General features: G+C 36.2%; 1 protein-coding gene across 1 annotated transcript in view; it reads left to right on the forward strand.

Moving 5' to 3' along the window:
• Positions 1-23867, forward strand: part of SEC22A (SEC22 homolog A, vesicle trafficking protein) — a 72760-nt gene that overhangs the window by 11683 nt on the left and 37210 nt on the right. Inside the window, exons 4-5 of the mRNA XM_021692364.1 lie at positions 8104-8267; positions 9417-9611. Coding sequence (XP_021548039.1) covers positions 8104-8267; positions 9417-9611 — 359 coding nt within the window. The remainder of the gene's footprint in view (positions 1-8103; positions 8268-9416; positions 9612-23867) is intronic.

Consider the following 23867-nt stretch of genomic DNA (forward strand, 5'->3'; position numbering starts at 1 on the left):
GCTTTTCTTTCACTCTTTGGTGCTATTTTCTGATTACAGGAATAACAACTTCAACAACTTCTCTCCTTTTGCAGATAGGTATTCTCCATGTATGGAAAACACTGTACGGGCACTGCAGGCATACTTCATTTCAGCTGAGTGCCCCTTTTCCTCCATGTTTCAAGGAAAGGACTTAATTAATTAGCCTTGCTGTGTCATGGTACATGTCTAGAATAGCATTGTAGTCAGAGGGCCGAGGTACTCTTAGTTGGATCCTGGATCACGTGTCTACCCAGTGGGTGAGCAGCTTTACCAAAGTCATATAAAATAGATAGTAGGGCTGGAGATAATTCCCCAAAGGCAAAGAGAAATGGGATGTTGGGCAGATAGCCATTATGGTACTACTGCCCCCCCCCCCCACCCCGCCTTTTTCTTTTTTTTTACAGATGAGGAAACTAAGACTTAGGGATGTAAAGAAACTTGTTCATAGTCACAAAGCTAGTAAGTGGTATATCTGTACCATAGTCTTTTGGCTTCGGCATTCACATTATTCTCTGGTAAAAGAAAGAGTTGCCTCCCTTTACCTTTAGCCTCTCTCTTTACAGGGTGTATGTGTAATTCTCCTAGTTCTTTTTACTTTTTATGGAGAGAAAAATTAACCAGGGAAGAGAATTAAGTGAAAGTTATCCCCCTCTCCTTTTTTTGGTTGAGAAATAATGAGGACTAGGGTATGGGTGAGGAGACAGCATTATCTTGTTGGAGACTAGTTGTTTGGTGGAGAGGGGGCATGGCAGGGACACGCAACCCTCCACTAGCTACCAAACCACTTGGGGGAAGAAGATAACCTATGTATCCTGCTTTACTGTTTTGTCTCATTACAGCATCATATTAGTTTTCTACTGCTTACTGTAAAATCTACAGCTGTTCAGCACCACATATGTTAAATAGGCTGTTATGAACTCGTTTAGGAACCTCATTACTCATACTGTGGAAAAATGAGTTCTAGGTGCAATAAAGTTTGGGGATACCACATAGAGTTAAATGAGGGATTATCTATGATTGATTATCTAAGAAAGTCAAGATCTTCGTTCTCTGTGGTGTGAGGTGTTAGGGTTAGTGGGAAGGGGTGAATCAGGATATAGATTAACTGCAGAAAAGGAAATTAAGGATGTCATTGGCAAAGGTTGCTTGCTCTGCTCTGTGTTTTATCCAAGGCTCAATGGTATAATCACCTTTGCCCACTTAAAATTCTCTGATTCTCCTTGTGCTTACTGTTGCTATCACCTGGCATATTGCATATTAATAAATATGTTCTTATATAGTGAGGTTAAAATTAGTGACTAAAATGGGTCTTTTATTCATGGGATAATGTATTCATAATTTAGCTTTTCACCAGTGGAGGATAATTGAAAGTTGGCCACATAAGAGAGGAAGAAGTGAGAAAATATGAAGTTCCTAGGAGAATGTTGTGCATGGTGGACACTCAGTGTTCTCTTTCTGGTTCTTGCCTCACTACTGTCCCAGTGATGGCAAAGTCTTGTCTTCACTTTATTTTCTATTAGACATACTTGGTGATAATAAAATCCATAAGATAAACTCACTTTCATAATGTCGGGTTTATTTATTTTTAAAAGATTTTATTTATTTATTTGAGAGAGCATGTGAGAGAGCACAGAGTACAAGCTGGTGGGTGGGGAGCAGAGGGAAAGGGTGAAGCAGACTTCTGCTGAGCAGGGAGCCCGACTTGGGGCTTCATCCCAGGACCCTGAGATCATGAGCTGAAGGCAGACATTTAACCGACTAAGCCACCCAGACATCCCTGTCAAGTTTATTTTTATATTTAAAAGTTTAAATGCTTTATTTTGGAGAATAGAATTCAGTGTGGAAGCTCTGTTTCAAAAAAATATTTTTCCTGGGGCACCTGGCTGGCTCAGTCGGTGGAGCATGTGACTCTTGATCTCAGGGCTGTGAGTTCGATCCCCATGTTGGGTGTAGAGATTACTTTTAAAAATATATATATACATATGTATAATTTTTAAAAAATAATATTTTTCTTTTACTTAACAATTTTAACAGATTAGAGAAGGCCTGTCCTACTGGAGAACTTTTCTTCACCCATGAAAGCTAACTGGGCAAATGAGGCTACAGAGGATAGACAGATTTTCTATGTGTAATGGTTCAATTGTAGAATGTACCATTATAGGCAATGTAAATGTAATTATTACTGTCTCGATTTATTAATAGTTCGCTGTATACGTTGTCATTTAGCATGCTACAAAAATGCAGTGTTGTTTCTTGTTTTGTATATTGTTTTAAGTGCATTCCCAGCACTGTATTCAGGTGCCCAGCAGGCAGAGATTTTGTTTTTGAAACTAGAGCCTATAGAGTAGAATGTGATACATATGCTAGGTGCTTTGTTATTTGCTGTGGGGAAGATCACTGCTTTCACTAATTATTTAGTTTGGTACACTGTTGTGTACCAAATTGTCCTAATAATGTCAGTGTTTAATTGGTGATGTGCAAAATTTCTTTGACAGTTCATAAATAAAATCACATACCAGAAAATGCTTAATGTTTAAAAACCACTTATTTTATTGGATCTTAGAAATCACTTGAGGTTTGGCCTGCTTGGATACATGATAGAATTAGCTTTTTTTTTTTTTTTTAAATGATTTTTTTTTTGAAGATTTTATTTATTTATTTGAGAGAGAGAGTGAGAGAGAGCATGAGAGGGAGGAGGATCAGAGGGAGAAGCAGACTCCCTGCTGAGCAGTGAGCCCGATGCGGGACTCGATCCCGGGACTCCAGGATCATGACCTGAGCCGAAGGCAGTCGCTTAACCAACTGAGCCACCCAGGCGCCCCGAATTAGCTTTTTAATGAAGTGATTGAAAGGGGTAAATACCCCTTATCTGGAGTTTGAACTTCTGTCAGTCTTATCTGTTGAAGACATATTTCGTCCTGGAACGCCCTGGAGAAGTTCATGGTGTGTCTGCTGGGGGAGGAACCAAAGATGTAATGCAGTTGGATAAATTCCTTCGCCAGAAGAAAGACAGTAGCCATAAAGACCAAACCCCATCTGTACCAAAGCCAAGAAGTAGAAGGGAAGTAAAAAGGAGTAGAAGTAGGAAGAAAACAATGGCAATTTAAAAATTGTGCTCAAGGTGGAGAAGAGATGTGTGAGGATTAGTAATGTCCACGATAAAAGGACAGTAGACATATCTAACGTACACATATAACCATCTGTAGGTGAGTAATTCTACATGATCTGAGAACATCTCTGCCTTTAAAGTAGGGGGATGTTGAAAACTCACGGACCTGAACCCTAAAGCCTTCTGGAAGAGGAGGTAAAGTTGTATTCTGTTCTGTTAAATTTAGTCAAGTATTTATTGAGCTGCTTCTTTATGTAGATACTTTGTGTAGATACTGCTGGGCTGTACAATTATGTGTACACAATATACTCAAATTAGTGTATAAATAAGTGAATGAATGATGTCATCTTTGTACTCATTTATTCACTAATTTTTTGAGCACTTATTGTATACTAGACACGAAATATTCTAGTTGGTAAGAATACAGTGGTGAGCCCTCTAGAAATTATCTCCGCTCCTATGGAGTATAGATGTTAGTGAAAGACATCACAACAAATAAACATATAAATACATAATTACAAATTGGGTTAATTACATGAAGAAAAATAACAGCTCCTATGATATAACAACCATAGGGGTGGGATCAATTTTTATATTATTTCTTTTAAGATTTATTTATTTATTTTAGAGTGTGTGAGCTGGTGGGGGGAGGGGCAGAGAGAGAGGGGTTGAATCTCAAGCAGACTCCCCACTGATCATGGAGCCTGATGCGGGGCTCGATTCCACAACCCATGAGATCATGACCTGAGCCAAAATCATGAGTCTGATGCCCAATGGACTGAGCCACCCAGGTGCCGAGGGTGGGATCAATTTAGATTGTATGCTCTGGGAGGAACTTTAAGTCCAAGAAGGATGAATAGGATTAGCCAGGTCAGAATTGGAGCATGGTAGAGATAGGGTTGGGTTGGAGCATTGCAAGTGAGGAAGACAGAATTCGTTTGTCAGATTGGGAGTTGGAGGACTGGGAGTAGGTTGGTATCTTTTGGATCTGAAATAACACTAGTGTGGCTAAAATGCAGAGAGGGAGGAGTAGAGTTGCACAAGAAGTAGAGAAGTTGGCAGGGCTTCTTGAATATCCTGATTCAAGTTCCCAAATTCTCAAGTTTCATTAACTCTTAATTAGAAGAAAAAATAGAGATTGATTTGTGACTTGAAAAAGTGTGGGGGAAAAGTTGATGAATTAGCACATAATTGGTTTATCTATAACATAGGGAAGTTGGGTGTTGTGTTGGGAAAGAATGTGGGCTTTGGAGTTAGAACTAAGTTTGACCCTGCTCTGCTTCTTAGTGGTGGTTGTGGCCCTGGTAAGCTCCTAAACATCCCTGAGCTTCTGTTTCATTATCTGTAAAATGGAGATAGTGGTGCCCTTTTACTGTGAGAATGAAATTAAATAAAATACATACATAAAGCACTTAGCAGAGGACCTGGTTCAGACTGAATGGTCAGTAAACTGTACCTGCTGCTGTTCCTCCTGCTCCTCCTCCTCAAGGCAGAAGGACAACAGCCAGATTGTCTATAAAATGTGAGCTAAATGAACCTAATGGACAGGCTAATGCATGCACAGACTGGCATGCTTGTAGTGACTTTAGACTGTTTCATATGAGGAGTTCTCAGTGAAAGGGTGGGAGTCTTTGAGTTTGTCCCCATGATAGTTGAAAGCCAGAAGTCTTTTGATGATGGAAGGCTTATATGTACTGTTGGAAAACTGGCTTTGCATTTCAAAGAAAGACAATAGCATAAGCCTAAATTCATTATGAAAAGCCATAATAAAATAGAGTACTTTATGGCCTTTTCAGAGAATATCACATAATTATAGTAAAGTAAAGGCTTTGAAAGAAAGATTCTCTGAAAATGCTGACATATAATCTTAAAAACACAAGCTTCCCTTTATTTCATAAATAATTCTGTAGTTAACTAAGTGCGAGCAAGAGAAACTGTTTGGGATAAACCGTTGTGTATGTGTCTGTGGTTCACTTTATTATTAATATGGAAATACAGCCAAATTTTACCGTAACACAAAATATTAAAGTCCAAAAGCTTCAGTTATATTTTTGGAGGATAATGAAACAACTCCTAGGTAGTTATTTGGGTGTTCTGAGTATGTGGAAAGCAATCACCAATTGTGTTTTATCCCAACTCAGGTTACTGGGGAGTATATTTGAATGCTAATGACATGTCAAAGAATTTTTAAAATGATAGTGAAGATTTTTTGGAAAGAGAAAATTGGGAAGAACATTCGTTGCCTTTGATTTAGTTATTCATAGAAAAATGCAGTATGTATCACTAAACTTTTTTGACTATGATTCATAAGAGATACATTTTATTTATTTATTTTTAAAGATTTTATTTGTCAGAGAGTGTGCACAAGTAGGGGGAGCTGCAGGCAGAGGAGAACCAGGCTCCCTATAAGCAAGGAGCCCGACACAGGACTCGATCCCAGGACCCCAACGCAGCCACCCAGGCATCCCAAGAGATACATTTTAGTTTGTGAACATTACCTATATACAAATAGGAAACTAAAAAGTTTTATGAAACAATATACATTTCCAGTATTTTCTATTATGTTCTATTTCAATTTTTAAGAAAATGCTTTATGTAGTTTACACTAATTTTATGACCTAATAGGTCACAAGTTGCAGTTTGAAAAACACTGCATCAAATGACTGTATTAATTGAACTTCAGAAAGGAATTCCAGGTTATTCCAGAAGGTATAAAACCAGCACAATTTTCCTAGTAGTATATTCCACACCATTAATAATAGGTGATTAACAGGTGCCAATCCCATATCATCTGGCTGCATTGGATGGTCTTTTAAGAAAGAAAGAGAGAGAAAAAAATGAGGCAGGGAGGGAGGGATGCATGAACTCTCACTGAATGATACGTAAGAATTTAATAATACAAGTTGGGGTGCCTGGCTGGCTTGGTCAGTGGAGTATACGTATGGCTTAATTTTTGGGTTGTAGGTTCAAGTTCCACATGGGGTGTGGAGATTACTTAAAAAAAAATCTTAAAAAAAATAACATGAGTTGCTTGAGGGACAGAGAATTGGGTATCTTTAGGTGGAGGTAGTGAAAAGACACTTTACTGTATTTCATTTTTCATTGTTTTAAAATTTGAACCATGTGAATATATTCTGTATATTAAATTTAAAATAATAAATTTTGCTTCTACATTATTAGAGAAGAAAGAGGGGAGGGGGACTCCAGTTTGGATCTGGGTTTGTTCAGTAAGGATTGCTGCAATAGATTAGCAGTGTCTTTCACAGGAGTGGGAGATAATAACCTTTATGCTCTGTTTGTTGCCCCTGATCTAGAGGAGCTACATTGACAGTTCTATAAAAGAATGTTTAGAAGATTGACTAAGAAGGGTTAATTTGTGTCCCATTCTCTGCTTCTTGTAGGGGGTTATACACTTCAGAAATTTTTTTTTCAAGAGAACATGGCTAATTTGAACATTTCAGTACTTAAAAGAAGTTTAAAAAATTTTTTAACTTATTTAGAAATAATTTCAAACTTAGCGAAAAATTGTATAAATAAAGATATACATAATACCTATTCCCAGATTCACCTTTTGTTAACATTTTACCCCATTTAGTTTATCATTTTAATCTGCCTACCTGTCTATCTGATTTATTTTTGTCTGAATCATTTGAGAGAAACTTAAAATACCATGCCCCTTTATTCCTCACTACTTCGAAGTGTATTTTCTAAGATTAAGGATATTCTCTTAACTATGGTACAGTTATCAGCTCTAGTAATATTGATATCCTACTTTACCGCCTGTTTTCCATTTTTGTCAGTTGACCCAGGGATGTCCTTTATAGCATTTTCCCCCTCTGTGGCACAGGATCCAGACTAGGGTTAGGTATTGGCATTTAGTTGTGTCTCTTTAGCTTCCTTTGATCAGAAGCATTTACACAGCCTTTATTTTTTCTTTACAACATTGAGATTTTTAAAGAATATAGCCCTTCCCCTTTTTAAAATAGAATGTTGATCATTTCGATGTTCTTTCATGATTAGATTCAGATTATGCATTCTTGGCTAGAATACTTTATAGCTGATATGTCTTTCTGAGGATATCACAGCTGAAGGCACAGGAAGTCCATCTACCCCTCATTAGTAATGTTAGAGTGCTCAGTCAAGATGTTTTCTAGTTTCTGCTGTATAATAAATATTTTCCCCTTGCAACAAATAAGACATTTTAAAACTATGCAAAATTTCCTGCTTCTCATCAAAAGTTCCACCTGGATTCACCATTCATTCATTGTCCTTGCTTGATTCAGTCTTTACTACGTTGGTGGCAAAATGCTGATTTTTCCAGTTCTAGGACTACCTATACATTTACCAGTTGGTACTCAGCATTCTGCTGTAAGCAAGAGTTCTCCTTTCTACCCCACTTATTTTATTTGTTGTTGTTATAAACTCCTAAATTACTCTTATTTCACCAGTGGTTCATAATTCATTATTATGTGAAGTAGAGGATTTGATTCTGGAATCAGTGGATGACATCAGGAGGTCAGTGACCAACCTGAAATTGTGTGCCAGGTTTCGTGTTTGGACAGTTTTCTGAGGAGAGTGTCCATAACTTTAATCAGAATCTCTAAAGAGTTCTTGATTCAAACAAGATTAAGTTCCACTAGGTTGAATAGTTAAGTGTTAAGCTATCTGTAACCCTTACATATTTGTATATTCTTTTCCCTGCTTTCTACCCCAAGTGATAAATAAGTGTTAGAATTATAGTATGTGTCCTTCTGTAGGTACATTCCATTTTTTTGTCTACTGTTTTTAACTGCAACTGAAAGTAGTATTATATTTTGGTTTCTTTAATTTTTTTTTGCTGGAATATATAATAAATGTTAATATCTTCATTGCCACTGTAGCAGCAGTTTATGGTGTATAGAACCAGTCTTTTGAAGCAACGAATTACCTTGATTTAATTTGAAATTTTAAAACCAATGTTTTTTACACTGTAGTTTTATTAGTTCTCTGGGAGTGAGCTACATGATGTTGTGCACTGAAAATTACCCGAATGTTCTGGCCTTCTCTTTCCTGGATGAGCTTCAGAAGGAGTTCATTACTACTTATAACATGATGAAGACAAATACTGCTGTCAGACCATACTGTTTCATTGAATTTGGTAAGGGCCTGATTTTTTTTTCTTTTTCATTATCCTGTCTCCATCCAATCATAAGCGATTTTTCATGTAATACTGGGGACCAGGGGAAGAACTCAGAAAATTCTGCTACCTTGCTTTTGATAGAATAATTTGACAGATGGTCTATAAATTATGGCAACTTCTTCATTTAGGTGCCTATTTGAAAAAAAATGTGTTTGGGCTGCGGAGGGGATCATGATTATTGGCACAAAGAGTTAATCCCAGAGGACAGTTTCTCAATGAGAAATTTATAAGCCAGAGATTCAGAGTTCTGTGTTTATGTGATAATCTTTTATAGTCTGCTTAATGTAGAATGGAGGTTGGCAAACATTTGCTGGAAAGTACCAGATAGTACATATTTTAAGCTTTAAGGACCATATGGTCGCTGTCACAACTAGTCAGCCCTGCCATTGTGGCTTGAAAGCAGCCATAGGCAATACATAAATGAATGAGTATAGTTATATTCCAATAAAACTTTATTTCCATAAGCAATCAGCAGGCTCAGTTTGGCCTCTGGGCATTAGTTTGCTTGACTTCTGGTGTAGGAGGAGAAAAAAGTAAAACCAAGTTGTAAGTAATGAAAGTAAAATTGGAAGATATTTAGAAAATGTCTTTTATTGATTTCATTAAATTTGTTGTTTAAAACATACATTCTAATGGTGTAAGCAATAAATAAGAAAACAGGTTTATAAGAACATGCAATTTACCATATATGTTCTTATGTAATTACAATTGGTAAATACTGACAGACTTAATATTTTATGAGAGATGAATCCCTATAAAAATTAAGACTTTGGTTTAAAAATAAAGCAAGCTGTTTTTGTTTTTTCTAAAAATTTAAAGTAATTCCTTGAAGAGAATATAATAGTAGAAATTGTCTCACAATCATGTAGTGTTAAATCCTTATTTTATTTATAATTATTTCTAGAATATAATTTCTAGAATGAAACACTGATGACTCCACGATGTATTAACTATTAAACACAAATAATATTTGAATATTCAATGACAAATTGAATAGTTTTGGACAACAAATTAAACTGTTGATCTGCAGAATTCCATAAATGTCACACTCTCAAATTATTCAATTAACAAATGACTGCAAGGAAATTTATTTTTTATTTTACATAGATAACTTCATTCAGAGAACCAAGCAGCGATATAATAATCCCAGGTCTCTTTCAACAAAGATAAATCTGTCTGACATGCAGATGGAAATCAAGCTGAGGCCCCCTTATCAAATTTCCATGTGTGAACTGGGGTCGGCCAATGGAGTCACATCTGCATTTTCTGTTGACTATAATGGTGCTGGTAAGATTTCTTCTGGTGAGTTATGGATCTCAATTATTTCATTAAAAAAAACTTTTGTAAGAACTGAGTAATTCTTGTAAATTAATTACTTTAATATTTTAAAGCAAATACATGAGAGAATACAGAATTTTAAAGTAATTCTTGCAATGGTTTATAGAGTAATCTACTAGATATGTGACTAATCAGGAAAATACTTTTAAATAGCAGTCTCAGAGAAACTCTTTGCTAGGGAAGCATTTAAGAATTTTTCTTAATTGTTTCTTAAATATTTCTTCATAATTTGTTTTCAAGAAGTGAATAATAGTTTATTTGTAATATATATTTATGTACATGTAAAGTGCTTTGCATTATGTCAGAATGGTTACATTCAAGGCCAGGTTTCTTGATTATCACAGAAAATGGAATTATCTACCCAAACCTATCCTACCATACAAGAAATACCATACTCAATAGTTGTGACAGATAAAAATCTTCTGCTTAAAAATGGAAACCTCATTAGTGTCTAAGGTAGCATATGCCATTGTTGAATTGCTTGTTTAAAGAATTCCGTGTAGTACCAATTTGTTTGTCTAAGTTCTGCGACTTTTTCTCTGCTCTTCAGCTATGCCAGAATATCACTTCAGAACTTTGAAATCAGTAACTCTGTGTCCTTTCTATCCTATTACTCTGATTGACTTCAGATATAATCAGTTTCCTTAGCCTTTTGTTCTGTGACATTTTGAAACCCTCCCCATCCTGGAAGCTGCTTCTGTATGTGCTTTAGTTTGTTAGTATTCTTCAAATGAGGCATTCAGGACTGAACACAACATTTCTTGGGTTGATTATTTCAAATTATGGGAGAAAAGGGGATGCAATTTTTAGTAAAATAATCCAGTCAATCAGGAAACAAACACGGAAACAGGCAAATACCAGTAACAAGCCCCAGGAGAGAGGAAGCGGATCAGTACTCATAGTTGTTATGTTTTCTAAAATGTCCAATCTCCAACAAAAAAAATACAAGATATGCAGAGGAAGAGGAAAGTGTATATTTTTTTGTTGGAGGCAGTTTCTATTGCCTGCTTTTTCCCTTTGAGAGTGATCAGATGTCAGATTTTTTTTAAAAAGATTTTATTTATTTATTTAACAGAGATGCAGCGAGAGAGGGAACACAAGCAGGGGGAGTGGGGGTGAGAGAGAAACAGGCTTCTCGTGGAGCAGGGAGCCCAGTGCAGGGCTTGATCCCAGGACCCTGGAATCGTGACCTGAGCTGGAGGCAGACGCTTAAGGACTGAGCCACCCACGTGCCCCCAGATGTCAGATTTAACAAAGACTTTGAAGTAGTCATTATAACTCTGTTCAGAGAACTAAAGGAAACCATGATTAAAGAAGTAAAGGAAATATCACAATGATGTTGTATCAAATAGACAATATCAATAAAGAAATAGAATCCTATATCCAGCAAAGCTATTTTTCAAAACTAAGGTGAAATAAAGACATTTACAGAGAAGCAGAAGCTGAGAGAATTGTTGCTGGCAGACTCCTCTTGCAAGAAATACTAAAGGAAGTTCTTTAGGCTGAAAAGTGATCTAGACAGTAATTTGAATCCACACCAAAAAAATCAAAGAGCAACAGGAAAGGTAATTATAAGACAGTCATTTTTCTTCTTCTCTCTTTTGTTGACTGATGTAAAAAGCAAGTGTATAAAACTAATGTATTGTTGGGCCTATAACATATAGAAATGTAATATATATTTTTCATAAGAGCACAAAGGAGCTGGATGGGAGCAAAACTACACTGGGCTAAAGAAATGACTCCAGATAGCAATTTGAATCCACAAGAACAAATGAAGAAAGCCAGAAGTGATAAGAATTCATATTAATAAAACTTAAAAAAATATAATTGCTATCCTCTTAGCTACGCTAAAAGACATAAAATTATGTAAAGTAATAATTGTAACAATGTATTTTGGGGTTTGCAATGTTTATAAATGTAATTTGTATACAACAATACCACAAAAAGGGAAGAAAAGGAGTAGAGCTCTATAGAAGTAATGTTTCTATGGCTAATTGGAATTAAGTTAGTATAAATACGAAGCTATTTCTGTTAAGATGTGTATGGTAAGTCCTAGAATAGCCACTAAGCAAATCACTCAAAAAATAGTGAAAATCATTAAAGAAATTAAAGTGCTGCAGTATAAAACATTCACTTAATGCAATGATAGAGTCAAGGAGAAATAGAGCAAAAAAGGGCATGAGACATATAGAAATAGTAAAATGGTGTATGTAAATCTGCTATGTCAATAATTAATGAGATTGGATTTTAAAATGTGAGTGGATGAAACATTCCAGTCAAAGTTGGAGATTATGAAAGTGGATTAAAAAAAAGGTAGAAAAAGATTCAAAGTAAAAGGAATAAAAAAAAAATACAATGCAAATAGCAACCAAAAGAGAGGTGGAGTGGCTTTTTGATATTAGACAAAATGGGTTTTAGGACAAAAATTGCTACTAAAGACAAGGACATTTTATAGTGATAAAAAGTCCATCGATTTAATGTGTAGCAATTTTAAACATAGGTGCATTTAACAACAGAGCTCCCAAATACATGAAGCAAAGCCTGCCAGAAATGAAGGGAGACATAGGCCAACAGTAATGGTTGAAGACTTAATACCCAACTTTCAACAATGGATAGAACTAGGCAGAAGATAAACAAGGAAACAGAAGATTTGAACAACGCCATAAACCAGCTAGATCTAACGACTACAGAACACTCAATATTACAAAATATATTCTTAAGCGTACATGGTACATTCTCCCCCAGGATAGACTTTATGCTAAGCCATTATAAAACAAAAACTTTGTAAACTTAACAGGCTAAGAATAATACGAAGTATATTCTGTAACCACAGTGGAATGAAATTAGAAATTAATAACAAAAGAATTTGGGAAACTCATAAATATATGGAAATTAAACAGTACACCTAAATAATAAATGGGTCAAAGAAGTATTCAAAAGGGGAATTTATACTTGGAGACGAATGAAGATGAAAACATGATATAACAAAATCTGAGATGCAGCTAAAGTTGTACTTAGAGGAAATTTTATTGCTATAAATACCTATATTTTTTAAGAAGGAAGATCTCAAATGAATACTTTAACCATCTGCCTAAAGATACTAGAAAAAAAAGCAAATTAAACCTAAAATAAAGAGGAGGAAGGAAATAATTAAGATTAGGGCAGAAATGAAAATGAAATAGAAAATAGAATAGAGAAAAATCAATAAAACCAAAAACTAGTTCTTTGAAAAGATAAACAAAATTAACAAACCTTTAGCTAGATTGACAAAAAAAGAAATTACTAGACTCAGAAATGAAAGGACATTTCTATTGATCTTACAAAATAAAGGATTTTAAAGGAACACTGTGAACAGTTTTATGTCAATGAATTAGACAACTTTGAATGAAATGGGCATATTCTTAGAAATACACAAAATTTTAAAAACTAAAAATGGATCAAAGACCTAAATTTAACCACTAAAACTATACAACTCTTAGAAGAAAACATAGATGTAAATCTTTGTGACTTTGTATTAGACAGTGTTTTTTTAGATTTGACACCAAAAGCACAGTGAAAAAAAAAAAATTAAGGTGGGCTTGATTGACGTTCAAAAAAAAATTTTTTTTTTAAGTAGGCTTTACGGTCAGTGTGGAGCCCAATGCAGGGCTTGAACTCACAACCCTGAGATCAAGAACTGAGTTGAGATCAAGAGTCAGACAGAGTCAGACACTTAACACTTAACTGACTGAGCCACCCAGACACCCCCAAAGTTAAAAATTTTGTTCTTCAACAGACTGTCAATAAGTTGAAGATAATCCACAGACAAATCATGTATTTCCTAAGGGATTTGTGTCCAGAATATATAACACAACAATAACAATAAAAAGATAATAATCCAATTTTAAAATGAGAAAAGGATTTGAATAAATACTTCTACAAAGAAAATGTGCAACTGGCTAATTAACACATGAAAAGATGTTCCACATTATTAGTCATAGTGAAATGGAAAGCAAAGTGATAAGGAGATTCCATTTCACACCCACTAGGATGGCTGTAGTTTTAAAAAACAGTAACAAGTATTAGCAAGGATATGGAGAAATTGGAACCCTCCTATAATGCTGGTAGGGTTGCGAAATGGTGAGCTGCTTTGGAAAATACTTTGGAAGTTCCTCAGAAAGGTAAATGTGGAGTTACCATATGACCTCACAATTCAACTCGTAGGTACGTACCCCAGAGAGTTGAAAATGTAAGTGTGAATAAAAATGTGTACATGAATATTTATAGCACTGTTATTCATAGAAGCCAAAAAGTTGAAATAACCCAAACATCCATCACCTAATGAATAAACAAAATATGGTGTATGCATGCAACAGAATATTAAGGAGTAAAGGAATGAAGTATTGATGCATGATACAACATGGATGAACCTTAAAAGCATTATGCTGAGTGAGAGAAGCCAGATACAAAAGGCCATATATTTATAGTTTCATTTATACAAAATGTCCAGAATAGGCAAATCCATAGAGACAGAAAGTAGCTTAATGGTTGACAGGAGCTGGAGGGGTACAGGGAAATAGGCAGTGACTACTAATGGTTTTGAGATTTCTTTTTGAGGTGATGAAAATTGTGGAATTAGATAATGATTGCACAATTCTGTGAATACGAAAAACTTCTGATTTAATATACTTTTATTTTTAGGGAGCGCGCATGTGCACTTGTGAGTAGGGGCAGGGCAGAGAGAGAGAGAGAATCTTAAGCAGGCTACAATGCTCAGTACAGAGCCCAGTGTGGGGCTTGATCTCTTGACCCTGAGATCATGGCCTGAGCCGAAATCAAGAGTCGGATGCTTAACTGATTGCACCCCCCAGGTGCCCCTGAATTATATACTTCTAAAGGGCAAATTTTATTGTATTCAAATTATATTTCAATTTTTAAAATCAGTAATAAATGAGAGGGTTATTACTTTGAGACTTCTACTTCCAGTAGTGATGGAGTAGGCAGTTCAGACCAGTAGTTCCACAAAATACATGTAGGAAAGCTGAATGGAACGTATACATTCTATAGAATATGTAGGTCTAAAAAAAAGAATATGTAGGTCTAATATGATACAGAATTTAATTTAAAATATAGTCTTACCGAAGTCTTTGGATATCCAACAAGATTACTAAGAATTACTGGGATACAGAAGAGGGTGGAGGCCTATGGAGATGAGCTTAATGTTCGGAGCTACTTTTTCTTTTGGGGCTTTTACCAATTCTGGAGGGAACAGCTGGCAGCCACTCAAGACTAGGGAGACAGGTATTAGAAAGCAGGGTCCACCAAGCTGATGGACCTCATGAACAACCCCCTAGCTTTGGGTTTGGATGTCAGCACTCTAGGAATATGGGTTGACAGGAATATGAAGTAGAAAGTCTTTTATGAGGACTGCAGCTTAGTTTTGAATCATATTGATCTCTAAAATTCCACAGTGCTATGCTCCAAAGATCTGGCAGAAGCAAACAAACATCTTTCCTAGAGGAAATTGTCACATAAGCTTCAAATTATATCTACAATAATATTTTGAAAATAGAATGTTTGGTAAACAGTGAAGTAACCAGGCATAAATCACCAGGCACTTGGATTACATGAACACAAACCATTACACACACACACACACACACACACACACACACTCTCTCTCTCTCTCTCTCTCTCTCTCTCTCTTTTTTCTCTCTTTCTCTCTCTCTCTCATAGGAGTCCTGGAAGCCAGAAGACCACTTAATGGTATCTTCTAAAGGATAAAAGAAAATAACTGCAAATGTGGAATTCTGTGCTTAACAAAAATATACTGAAAGAATGAAATGGCAAGAGTGGCTATCCTTGCAGTGTTCTGATCTTAGCAGGGAAAGCATTCAGTCTTTCATAGTTAAATATGATGTTAACTTAGGGTTTATGTAAATGCTTTTTTATCCAGTTGATAAAATTGCCTTATATTCCCAGTTTGATGAGTGGTTTGTATCATAAATGAAAGTTGGAGTGTGTCAAATACTTTGTCTAAATTTATTTATTGAGATGATTGTATGATTTTTCTTTTTAAAGTCTTTCTGTGGTAAATTACATTGATTGCTTTTCAAATGTTAAACCAACCTTGCGTTTCTGTGATAAACCCCACTTGGTCATAATATCCTTTTTGTATATATATTGTGAGATTCAATTTGCTAAAATTTTATTTAGATATTTTATGTATGTTTTCATGTGGGATTTGGTTTATAGTTTTCCTTTTTTGTAATGTTTTTGTCTGGTTTTGCTATCAGGATAACATTGGCCTCAGAATAAATTGGGAGATACTCCATTTTCAATTTTTTCAGAAATGTTTCTGTAGAATTTTTATTTCTTCTTCTTTGTTCAGTACGGTGAAGCCTTTTGAGCCTCTGGTTTTCTTTGTGGAAAGGTTTTTAACTACACACCAATTTCTTTGACGGATGTTCAAGTTATCTGTTTCTTGAGTGAGTTTTAGTAGTTTGTTTTTTTGAAGGAATCTGTTCATCTCACCTAAGTTAATGCATTTTTTGGCATAAGTTAATAATCTCTTATCCCTTTAATATCTGTAGAGTTGTGATACAACCATTCTCATTTCTGATATTGGACATTTTTGTCTTTTGCATTTTTCTTATTTTTATTAGAGCTTAGCATTTTTATTGATTTTCTTAAAGAACCAGCTTTTGGTTCATTGACTTTTTATTGTTTTTGTTTTTTATTTCATTGATTTATGATCTGATCTTTATTACTTCCTGTCTTCTGCTAACTTAGGGTTTAATTTGCTTTTCTTTTTCTAGGTTCTTAAGGCATAAGTTGAGGTTATTTAAAAAAAAAAGTGGAGGTTATTTTTTATTTGAGATCTTCTTTAATAGGCATTTAGTAGTATATATTTCCCTCTAAATATTGCTTTAGCTACATTCGTAAATTTTAATATATTGTATTTTCATTTTCATACTGTTTAAAATGCTTTTTGAGGCTCCTGGGTGGCTCAGTCATTAAACGTCTGCCGTCAGCTCAGGTCATGATCCCAGGGTCCTGGGATCAAGCCCCGCATCGGGCTCTCTGCTCTGTGGGAAGCCTGCTTCTCCCTCTCCCGCTCCCCCTGCTTGTGTTCCCTCTCTCACTGTCCCTCTCTGTCAAATAAATATTAAATCTAAAAAAAATAATAAAATGCTTTTTAATTTCCATTTTGGTTTCTTTTATGATCCATGAGTTACTTAGAAATGTGTTATATAGTCTTAAGTATTTAGAGATTTTTCCAGGTATCTTTCATTTCTTGATTTCTAACTTAACTCCATGTGGTCAGATACCAAATTTTGTATGATTCTAATTCATTTCAATTTATTGAGACTTGTTTTACTCTCCCAGAATATGTTCTGTCTTAGCCATTTTTCTGTGTTCTGTGTTGAAAAGAATGTGTATTCTATTATTGTAGGGTGGAGTTCTATAAATGTCATTTAGATCAAGTTGGTTGATATTGTTCAAATCTTTCATATCCTTTCTGATTTTCTGTCGACTCTCAATTATTGAGAAAGTGGTGTTGAACTCTCTGACTATATTTGTGAATTTATATCTTTCTCCTTTTAGGTTTGTCAGTTTTTATTTTATGTATTTTAAAGCTTATTAAATATTTAGGATCGTTCTCTTGGTGCATAGATGCCTTTGTCACTTTGAAATGACCTTCCTTATCCCTAGTAATATTCTTAGTTCTGCAGTCTACTTTATTAATATAGCCACTCTAACTTCTTTAAGTAGTATGGGAATGGTGTATCTTTTTCTGTCTTTTTTCTTTTAACCTTTCTGTGTCTATTTACAAAGGTTGCTTTTAGGTATTATTTGGTTGAGTCTGTTGGAAAAAAAAATCCAATTTGACATCTGCCTTTTTTTTTAGGTGTTTAGGCCACTTACCTTTAATGTGATTATTAATGTGGTTGGGGTTTTTTTGGTTTTTTTTTTAAGATTTTATTTTTAAGTAATCCCTGCATCACTTATGGGGCTCAAACCCACAACCCCAAGATCAAGAGTTGCATGCTCCACTGACTAGCCAGATAGGTGCCCCGATATGGTTGGGTTTAAACCTACCATTATGGTTGTTTTCTTTTTATCCCATCTGTTTTTAGTCACCTTTCTCTCTTTTTCTGCCTTCCTTTAAATTATTTTTTGATCCATTTTCTGTTCTTGGTTGACTTATTATACCTCTTCATTTCTTTTGTTTGTTTTTATGGGTGCTTTAGGGTTTATAGTATATACCTCATATTTCATGGTAGGGCCACTAGCTTCTGCTATGGCCAACAAGCAAGCCAGGAACTAGTTCTTGAAATGAAAACATTTTTCTTTTTGCGTAAGGGCCATGTCATTGCTTCAAAACCCAGGATCCTTTTTTATGATTCTTCTTTCCAAATTTGCTACAGATTCAAAACATTATCTCTGTCTTCCACAGATATTTTGAACACCATTAGATCTGTGAGGTGTAAGGGCTGAGTGGCAAAGTAGTCTGTAATGCAGTCTCGATCTTTCTGTTGCTTTGGCCCTCTTCAGCCATTGTTATTCAGTAAACATGTTGGAGCAGTATACCCAAGTCTCGTAATGTTGCTTTTGAAATCTAGAAAGGCATACTCAGCAGCACATCTTTTCTTAGTGGTATGGGTTGCAAGTTGCAACTTGATCTTTACATTCAATATACTCTAGACCATTAACCACCAGAAACTCGACTGAGGTGGTAGGCTCCTATAATTTTGTTATTATTTTCCACACTCTGGCATACATGTATCATCCCAAGGTATCTACTGTCTGTTCTTCAGATCCTGTCAGCATGAGGTTATCAACAAAGTGGATCAGTATAATGTTCCATGGGGTGTTAAGAAGCTGAGTCCTTGTAGGCCAAGAGTCAGCAAACGTTTTCTGTAATTGGCGAGGTAGCAAATATTTTAGCTTTTATAGGCTAAATGGTCTCTGTTGCAACTACTTCACTTTGCTGATATAGTATAAAACAGCCATAGACAATGTGTAAAAGAATAGGTGAAGCTGTGTTGCAGTAAAGCTCTATTTACAAAAACAGGTGGTGGGCTGGATTTAGCCTGTGGGTCATAGTTTGCCAACCCCTGCTATAGACTCATCTCTGGCTTAGAGTTGATATAACCTCGTGGCAATATAGTAAATGTACTGCTATCTCTCTCTCTCTCTCTCTTTTTGGAGGGGGGGGAGATAGCTCAAGCAATGCGGGGAGAGGGAGGGAGAGAGAGAATCCCAAGCAGACTCCATGCTCAGTGTGGAGCCTGACATGGGGCTCAGTCTCAAAACCCGGAGATCATGACCTGAGCCAAAATCAAGAGTCAGATGCTTAACTGACTGAGCCACCCAGGCGCCCCTATGTACTGCTGTCTTTATCAGGTAAAAGTAAAATGCATCTGATTTTCTCTGTTTATTAGGGTAGAGAAGAAAGTGTTAGCAAATTAGTACCTACATGTCATGGAATTAATTGTTGTTCCATATGGAGACTGTATCTGGAAAAGCATGTGCAGTTGGAACCCACAGTAATCTGTTGTCATCCTCTAAGGCACTCTCATTTTGGAGCCTTAAACTGGAGAGTTAAATGGGTGTGTAGTAGGAATCACTATCTGTTCATATTTTAATAAACTTTGGATGGTGACACTGATTTCTGCATTTACCTTAGGGATTAATATTTTGATGATGTTTGGGTGGGGGGAGCTCCATGGCTTCCATTGGCCTTTCCTTCTCTAATAGTTCTAATTCCATAGGTCTGGCAGTCAGTTTTGCTGCCAGAATATCTGTCCATTAATGTACACACTCAGGATCTAGAAAATTAATCTTTAATTTTTTAAAGATTAATTTTAATCTTTAGGGGTCCATCCAACTTGACATACCAAGAGACAAATTCTGTTAGAAAGTTCATGTAATGTTTGACTCCCCTAAGTCCCCACTCTGACCTGTAGTCTGCTGGATCACCAGACAGGAAACACTGGGAAAATGGGAAATCTGGCATTTGATAATTGTTTTAAGAAAGAGAGAGAAGTTTTAAGAAAAGTTTTTAAAGTAATTCACAATTAGAACTTATTTTAATATTAACAAAATTTTCTTTTAATCCAGACAAAGCCTGGGTAATACTTTCTGTAGTCTCTGAGTTTGTTTTCCTAAATAAAATTATTTACTCTATTTTGGAATCTGGTTAATAGTTATTTGACATATTATTTTTCAGGCCTTTTTCTCTGTTAGAGTATCTTACTTTTGGTTTCTTGACTTTTTCTCTTTTTGACCTTTTGACCCCTCCCCCTCCAGTCTAGCATGAATTTTTTCTATAATTTTCTGAAGTCTACAGATGTTCTGCTATCCATCATAGGGTCAATATGTTAAGTTAAACACTATGTCCTACTTTTACCCTGTTTTATTTTTAAAACATTTTATCATGGAGAAATTTTAAATAGCTACAAAGTAAACAGAATAGTATAATGAACTTTTTTGTGTGTGTGTGAGCTTCATCTTTTTTTTTTAATTTTTATTGTTATGTTAATCACCATACATTACATCATTAGTTTTTGATGTAGTGTTCCATGATTCATTGTTTGTGCACAACACCCAGTGCTCCATGCAGAATGTGCCCTCTTTAATACCCATCACCAGGCTAACCCATCCTCCCACCCCCTTCCCCTCTAGAACCCTCAGTTTGCTCTTCAGAGTCCATTGTCTCTCATGGTTCGTCTCCCCCTCCGATTCCCCGCCCTTCATTCTTCCCCTCTTGCTTTTTTTTTTTTTTCTTAACATATATTGCATTATTTGTTTCAGAGGTACGGATCTGTGATTCAACAGTCTTGCACAATTCCCAGCACTCAACCATAGCACATCCCCTCCCCAATGTCTATCACCCAGCCACCCCACCCCCCACTCCAGCAACCCTCAGTTTGTTTCCTGAGATTAAGATTTCCTCATATCAGTGAGGTCATCTGATACATGTCTTTCTCTGATTGACTTATTTCGCTCAGCATAACACCCTCCAGTTCCATCCACGTCGTTGCAAATGGCAAGATCTCATTCCTTTTGATGGCTGCATAATATTCCATTGTGTATATGTACCACATCTTCTTTATCCATTCATCTGTCGATGGACATCTTGGCTCTTTCCACAGTTTGGCTATTGTGGACATTGCTGCTATAAACATCGGGGTGCACGTACCCCTTAGGATCACTACATTTGTTATCTTTGGGGTAAATACCCAGTAGTGCAATTGCTGGATCTTATGGTAGCTCTATTTTCAACTCTTTGAGGAACCTCCATACTGTTTTCCAGAGTGGCTGCACCAGCTTGCATTCCCACCAACAGGGTAGGAGGGTTCCCCTTTCTCCGCGTCCCCTCCAACATCTGTCATTTCCTGACTTGTTAATTTTAGCCATTCTGACTGGTGTGAGGTGGTATCTCATTGAGGTTTTGATTTGGATTTCCCTGATGCCGAGCGATGTTGAGCACTTCTTCATGTGTCTGTTGGCCATTTGGATGTCTTCTTTGGAAAAATGTCTGTTCATGTCTTCTGCCCATTTCTTGATTGGATTCTTCTTTCTTTGGGTGTTGAGTTTGATAAGTTCTTTGTAGATTTTGGATACTAGCCCTTTATCTGATATGTCATTTGCAAATATCTTCTCCCATTCTGTCAGTTGTCTTTTGGTTTTGTTGACTGTTTCTTTTGCTGTGCAAAAGCTTTTTATCTTGATGAAGTCCCAATAGTTCATTTTTGCTCTTGCTTCCCTTGCCTTTGGTGACGTTTCTAGGAAGAAGTTGCTGTGGCTGAGGTCGAAGAGGTTGCTGCCTGTGTTCTCCTTTAGGATTTTGATGGACTCCTGTCTCCCATTTGGTCTTTCAAGCATCTGGAGTCTATTTTTGTGTGTGGTGTAAGGAAGTGGTCCAGTTTCATTCTTCTGCATGTGGCTGTCCAATTTTCCCAACACCATTTGTTGAAGAGACTGTCTTTTTTCCATTGGACATTCTTTCCTGCTTTGTCAAAGATTAGTTGACCATAGAGTTGAGGGTCCATTTCTGGGCTCTCTATTCTGTTCCATTGATCTATGTGTCTGTTTTTGTGCCAGGACCATACTGTCTTGATGACAGCTTTGTAATAGAGCTGGAAGTCCGGAATTGTGATGCCACCAGCTTTGCTTTTCTTTTTCAACATTCCTCTGGCTATTCGGGGTCTTTTCTGGTTCCATACAAATTTTAGGATTATTTGTTCCATTTCTTTGAAAAAAGTGGATGGTATTTTGATGGGGATTGCATTGAATGTGTAGATTGCTGTAGGTAGCATTGACATCTTCATAATATTTGTTCTTCCAATCCATGAGCATGGAACGTTTTTCCATTTCTTTGTGTCTTCAGTTTGTTTCATGAGTATTTTGTAGTTTTCTGAGTACAGATCCTTTGCCTCTTTGGTTAGATTTATTCCTAGGTATCTTATGGTTTTGGGTGCAGTTGTAAATGGGATCGACTCCTTAATTTCTCTTTCTTCTGTCTTGTTGTTGGTGTATAGGAATGCCACTAATTTCTGTGCATTGATTTTATATCCTGCCACTTGACTGAATTCCTGTCTTGAGTTCTAGCAGTTTTGGGGTGGAGTCTTTGGGTTTGCCACATAAAGTATCATATCATCTGCAAAGAGTGAGAGTTTGACTTCTTCTTTGCCGATTTGGATGCCTTTTATTTCTTTTTGTTGTCTGATTGCTGTGGCTGGGACTTCTAATACTATGTTGAATAGCAGTGGTGATAGTGGACATCCCTGCTGTGTTCCTGACCTTAGGGGGAAAGCTCTCAATTTTTCCCCATTGAGAATGATATTCGCTGTAGGTTTCTCATAGATGGCTTTTATGATATTGAGGTATGTACCCTCTATTCCTATACTCTGAAGAGTTTTGATCGAGAAAGGATGCTGTACTTTGTCAAATGCTTTTTCTGCATCTATTGAGAGGATCATATGATTCTTGTTCTTTCTTTTGTTAATGTATTGTATCACGTTGATTGATTTGCAGATATTGAACCAACCTTGCAGCCCAGGGATAGATCCCACTTGGTCGTGGTGAGTAATCCTTTTAATGTACTGTTGGATCCTATTGGCTAGTATTTTGGTGAGCATTTTTGCATCCATGTTCATCAAGGATATTGGTCTGTAATTCTCCTTTTTGATGGGGTCTTTGTCTGGTTTTGGGATCAAGGTAATGGTAGCCTCATAAAACGAGTTTGGAAGTTTTCCTTCCATTTCTATTTTTTTGGAACAGTTTCAGAAGAATAGGTATATAATTCTTCTTTAAATGTTTGGTAGAATTCCCCTGGGAAGCCATCTGGCCCTGGGCTTTTGTTTGTTGGGAGATTTTTGATGACTGCTTCAATTTCCTTAGTGGTTATAGGTCTGTTCAGGTTTTCTGTTTCTTTCTGGTTCAGTTTTGGTAGTTGATACATCTCTAGGAATGTATCCATTTCTTCCAGGTTACCTAATATGCTGGCATATAGTTGCTCATAATATGTTCTTATAATTATTTGTATTTCTTTGGTGTTGGTTGTGATCTCTCCTCTTTCATTCATGATTTTGTTGACGTGGGTCATTTCTCTCTTCTTTTTGATAAGTCTGGCCAGGGGTTTATCAATCTTGTTAATTCTTTCAAAGAACCAGCTCCTGGTTTCGTTGATCTGTTCTACTGTTCTTTTGGTTTCTGTTTCATTGATTTCTGCTCTGATCTTTATTATTTCTCTTCTCTTGCTGGGTTTAGGCTTTATTTGCTGTTCTTTCTCCAGCTCCTTTAGGTGTAGGGTTAGGTTGTGTACTTGAGACCTTTCTTGTTTCTTGAGAAAGGCTTGTATTGCTATATACTTTCCTCCTAGGACTGCCTTTGCTGCATCCCAAAGATTTTGAACAGTTCTGTTTTCATTTTCATTGGTTTTCATGAATTTTTTAAATTCTTTAATTTCCTCGTTGACCCATTTATTCTTTAGTAGGATGCTCTTTAGCTTCCATGTATTTGAGTTCTTTCTGACTTTCCTCTTGTGATTGAGTTCGTTTCAAAGCATTGTGGTCTGAAAATAGGCAGGGAATGATCCCAATCTTTTGGTACCGGTTGAGACCTGATTTGTGACCTAGGATGTGATCTATTCTGGAGAATGTTCCATGGGCACTAGAGAAGAATGTGTATTCCGTTGCTTTGGGATGGAATGTTCTGAATATGTCTGTG

Source organism: Neomonachus schauinslandi, chromosome 1, assembly GCF_002201575.2.
Source record: "Neomonachus schauinslandi chromosome 1, ASM220157v2, whole genome shotgun sequence".
Lineage (NCBI taxonomy): Eukaryota > Metazoa > Chordata > Mammalia > Carnivora > Phocidae > Neomonachus > Neomonachus schauinslandi.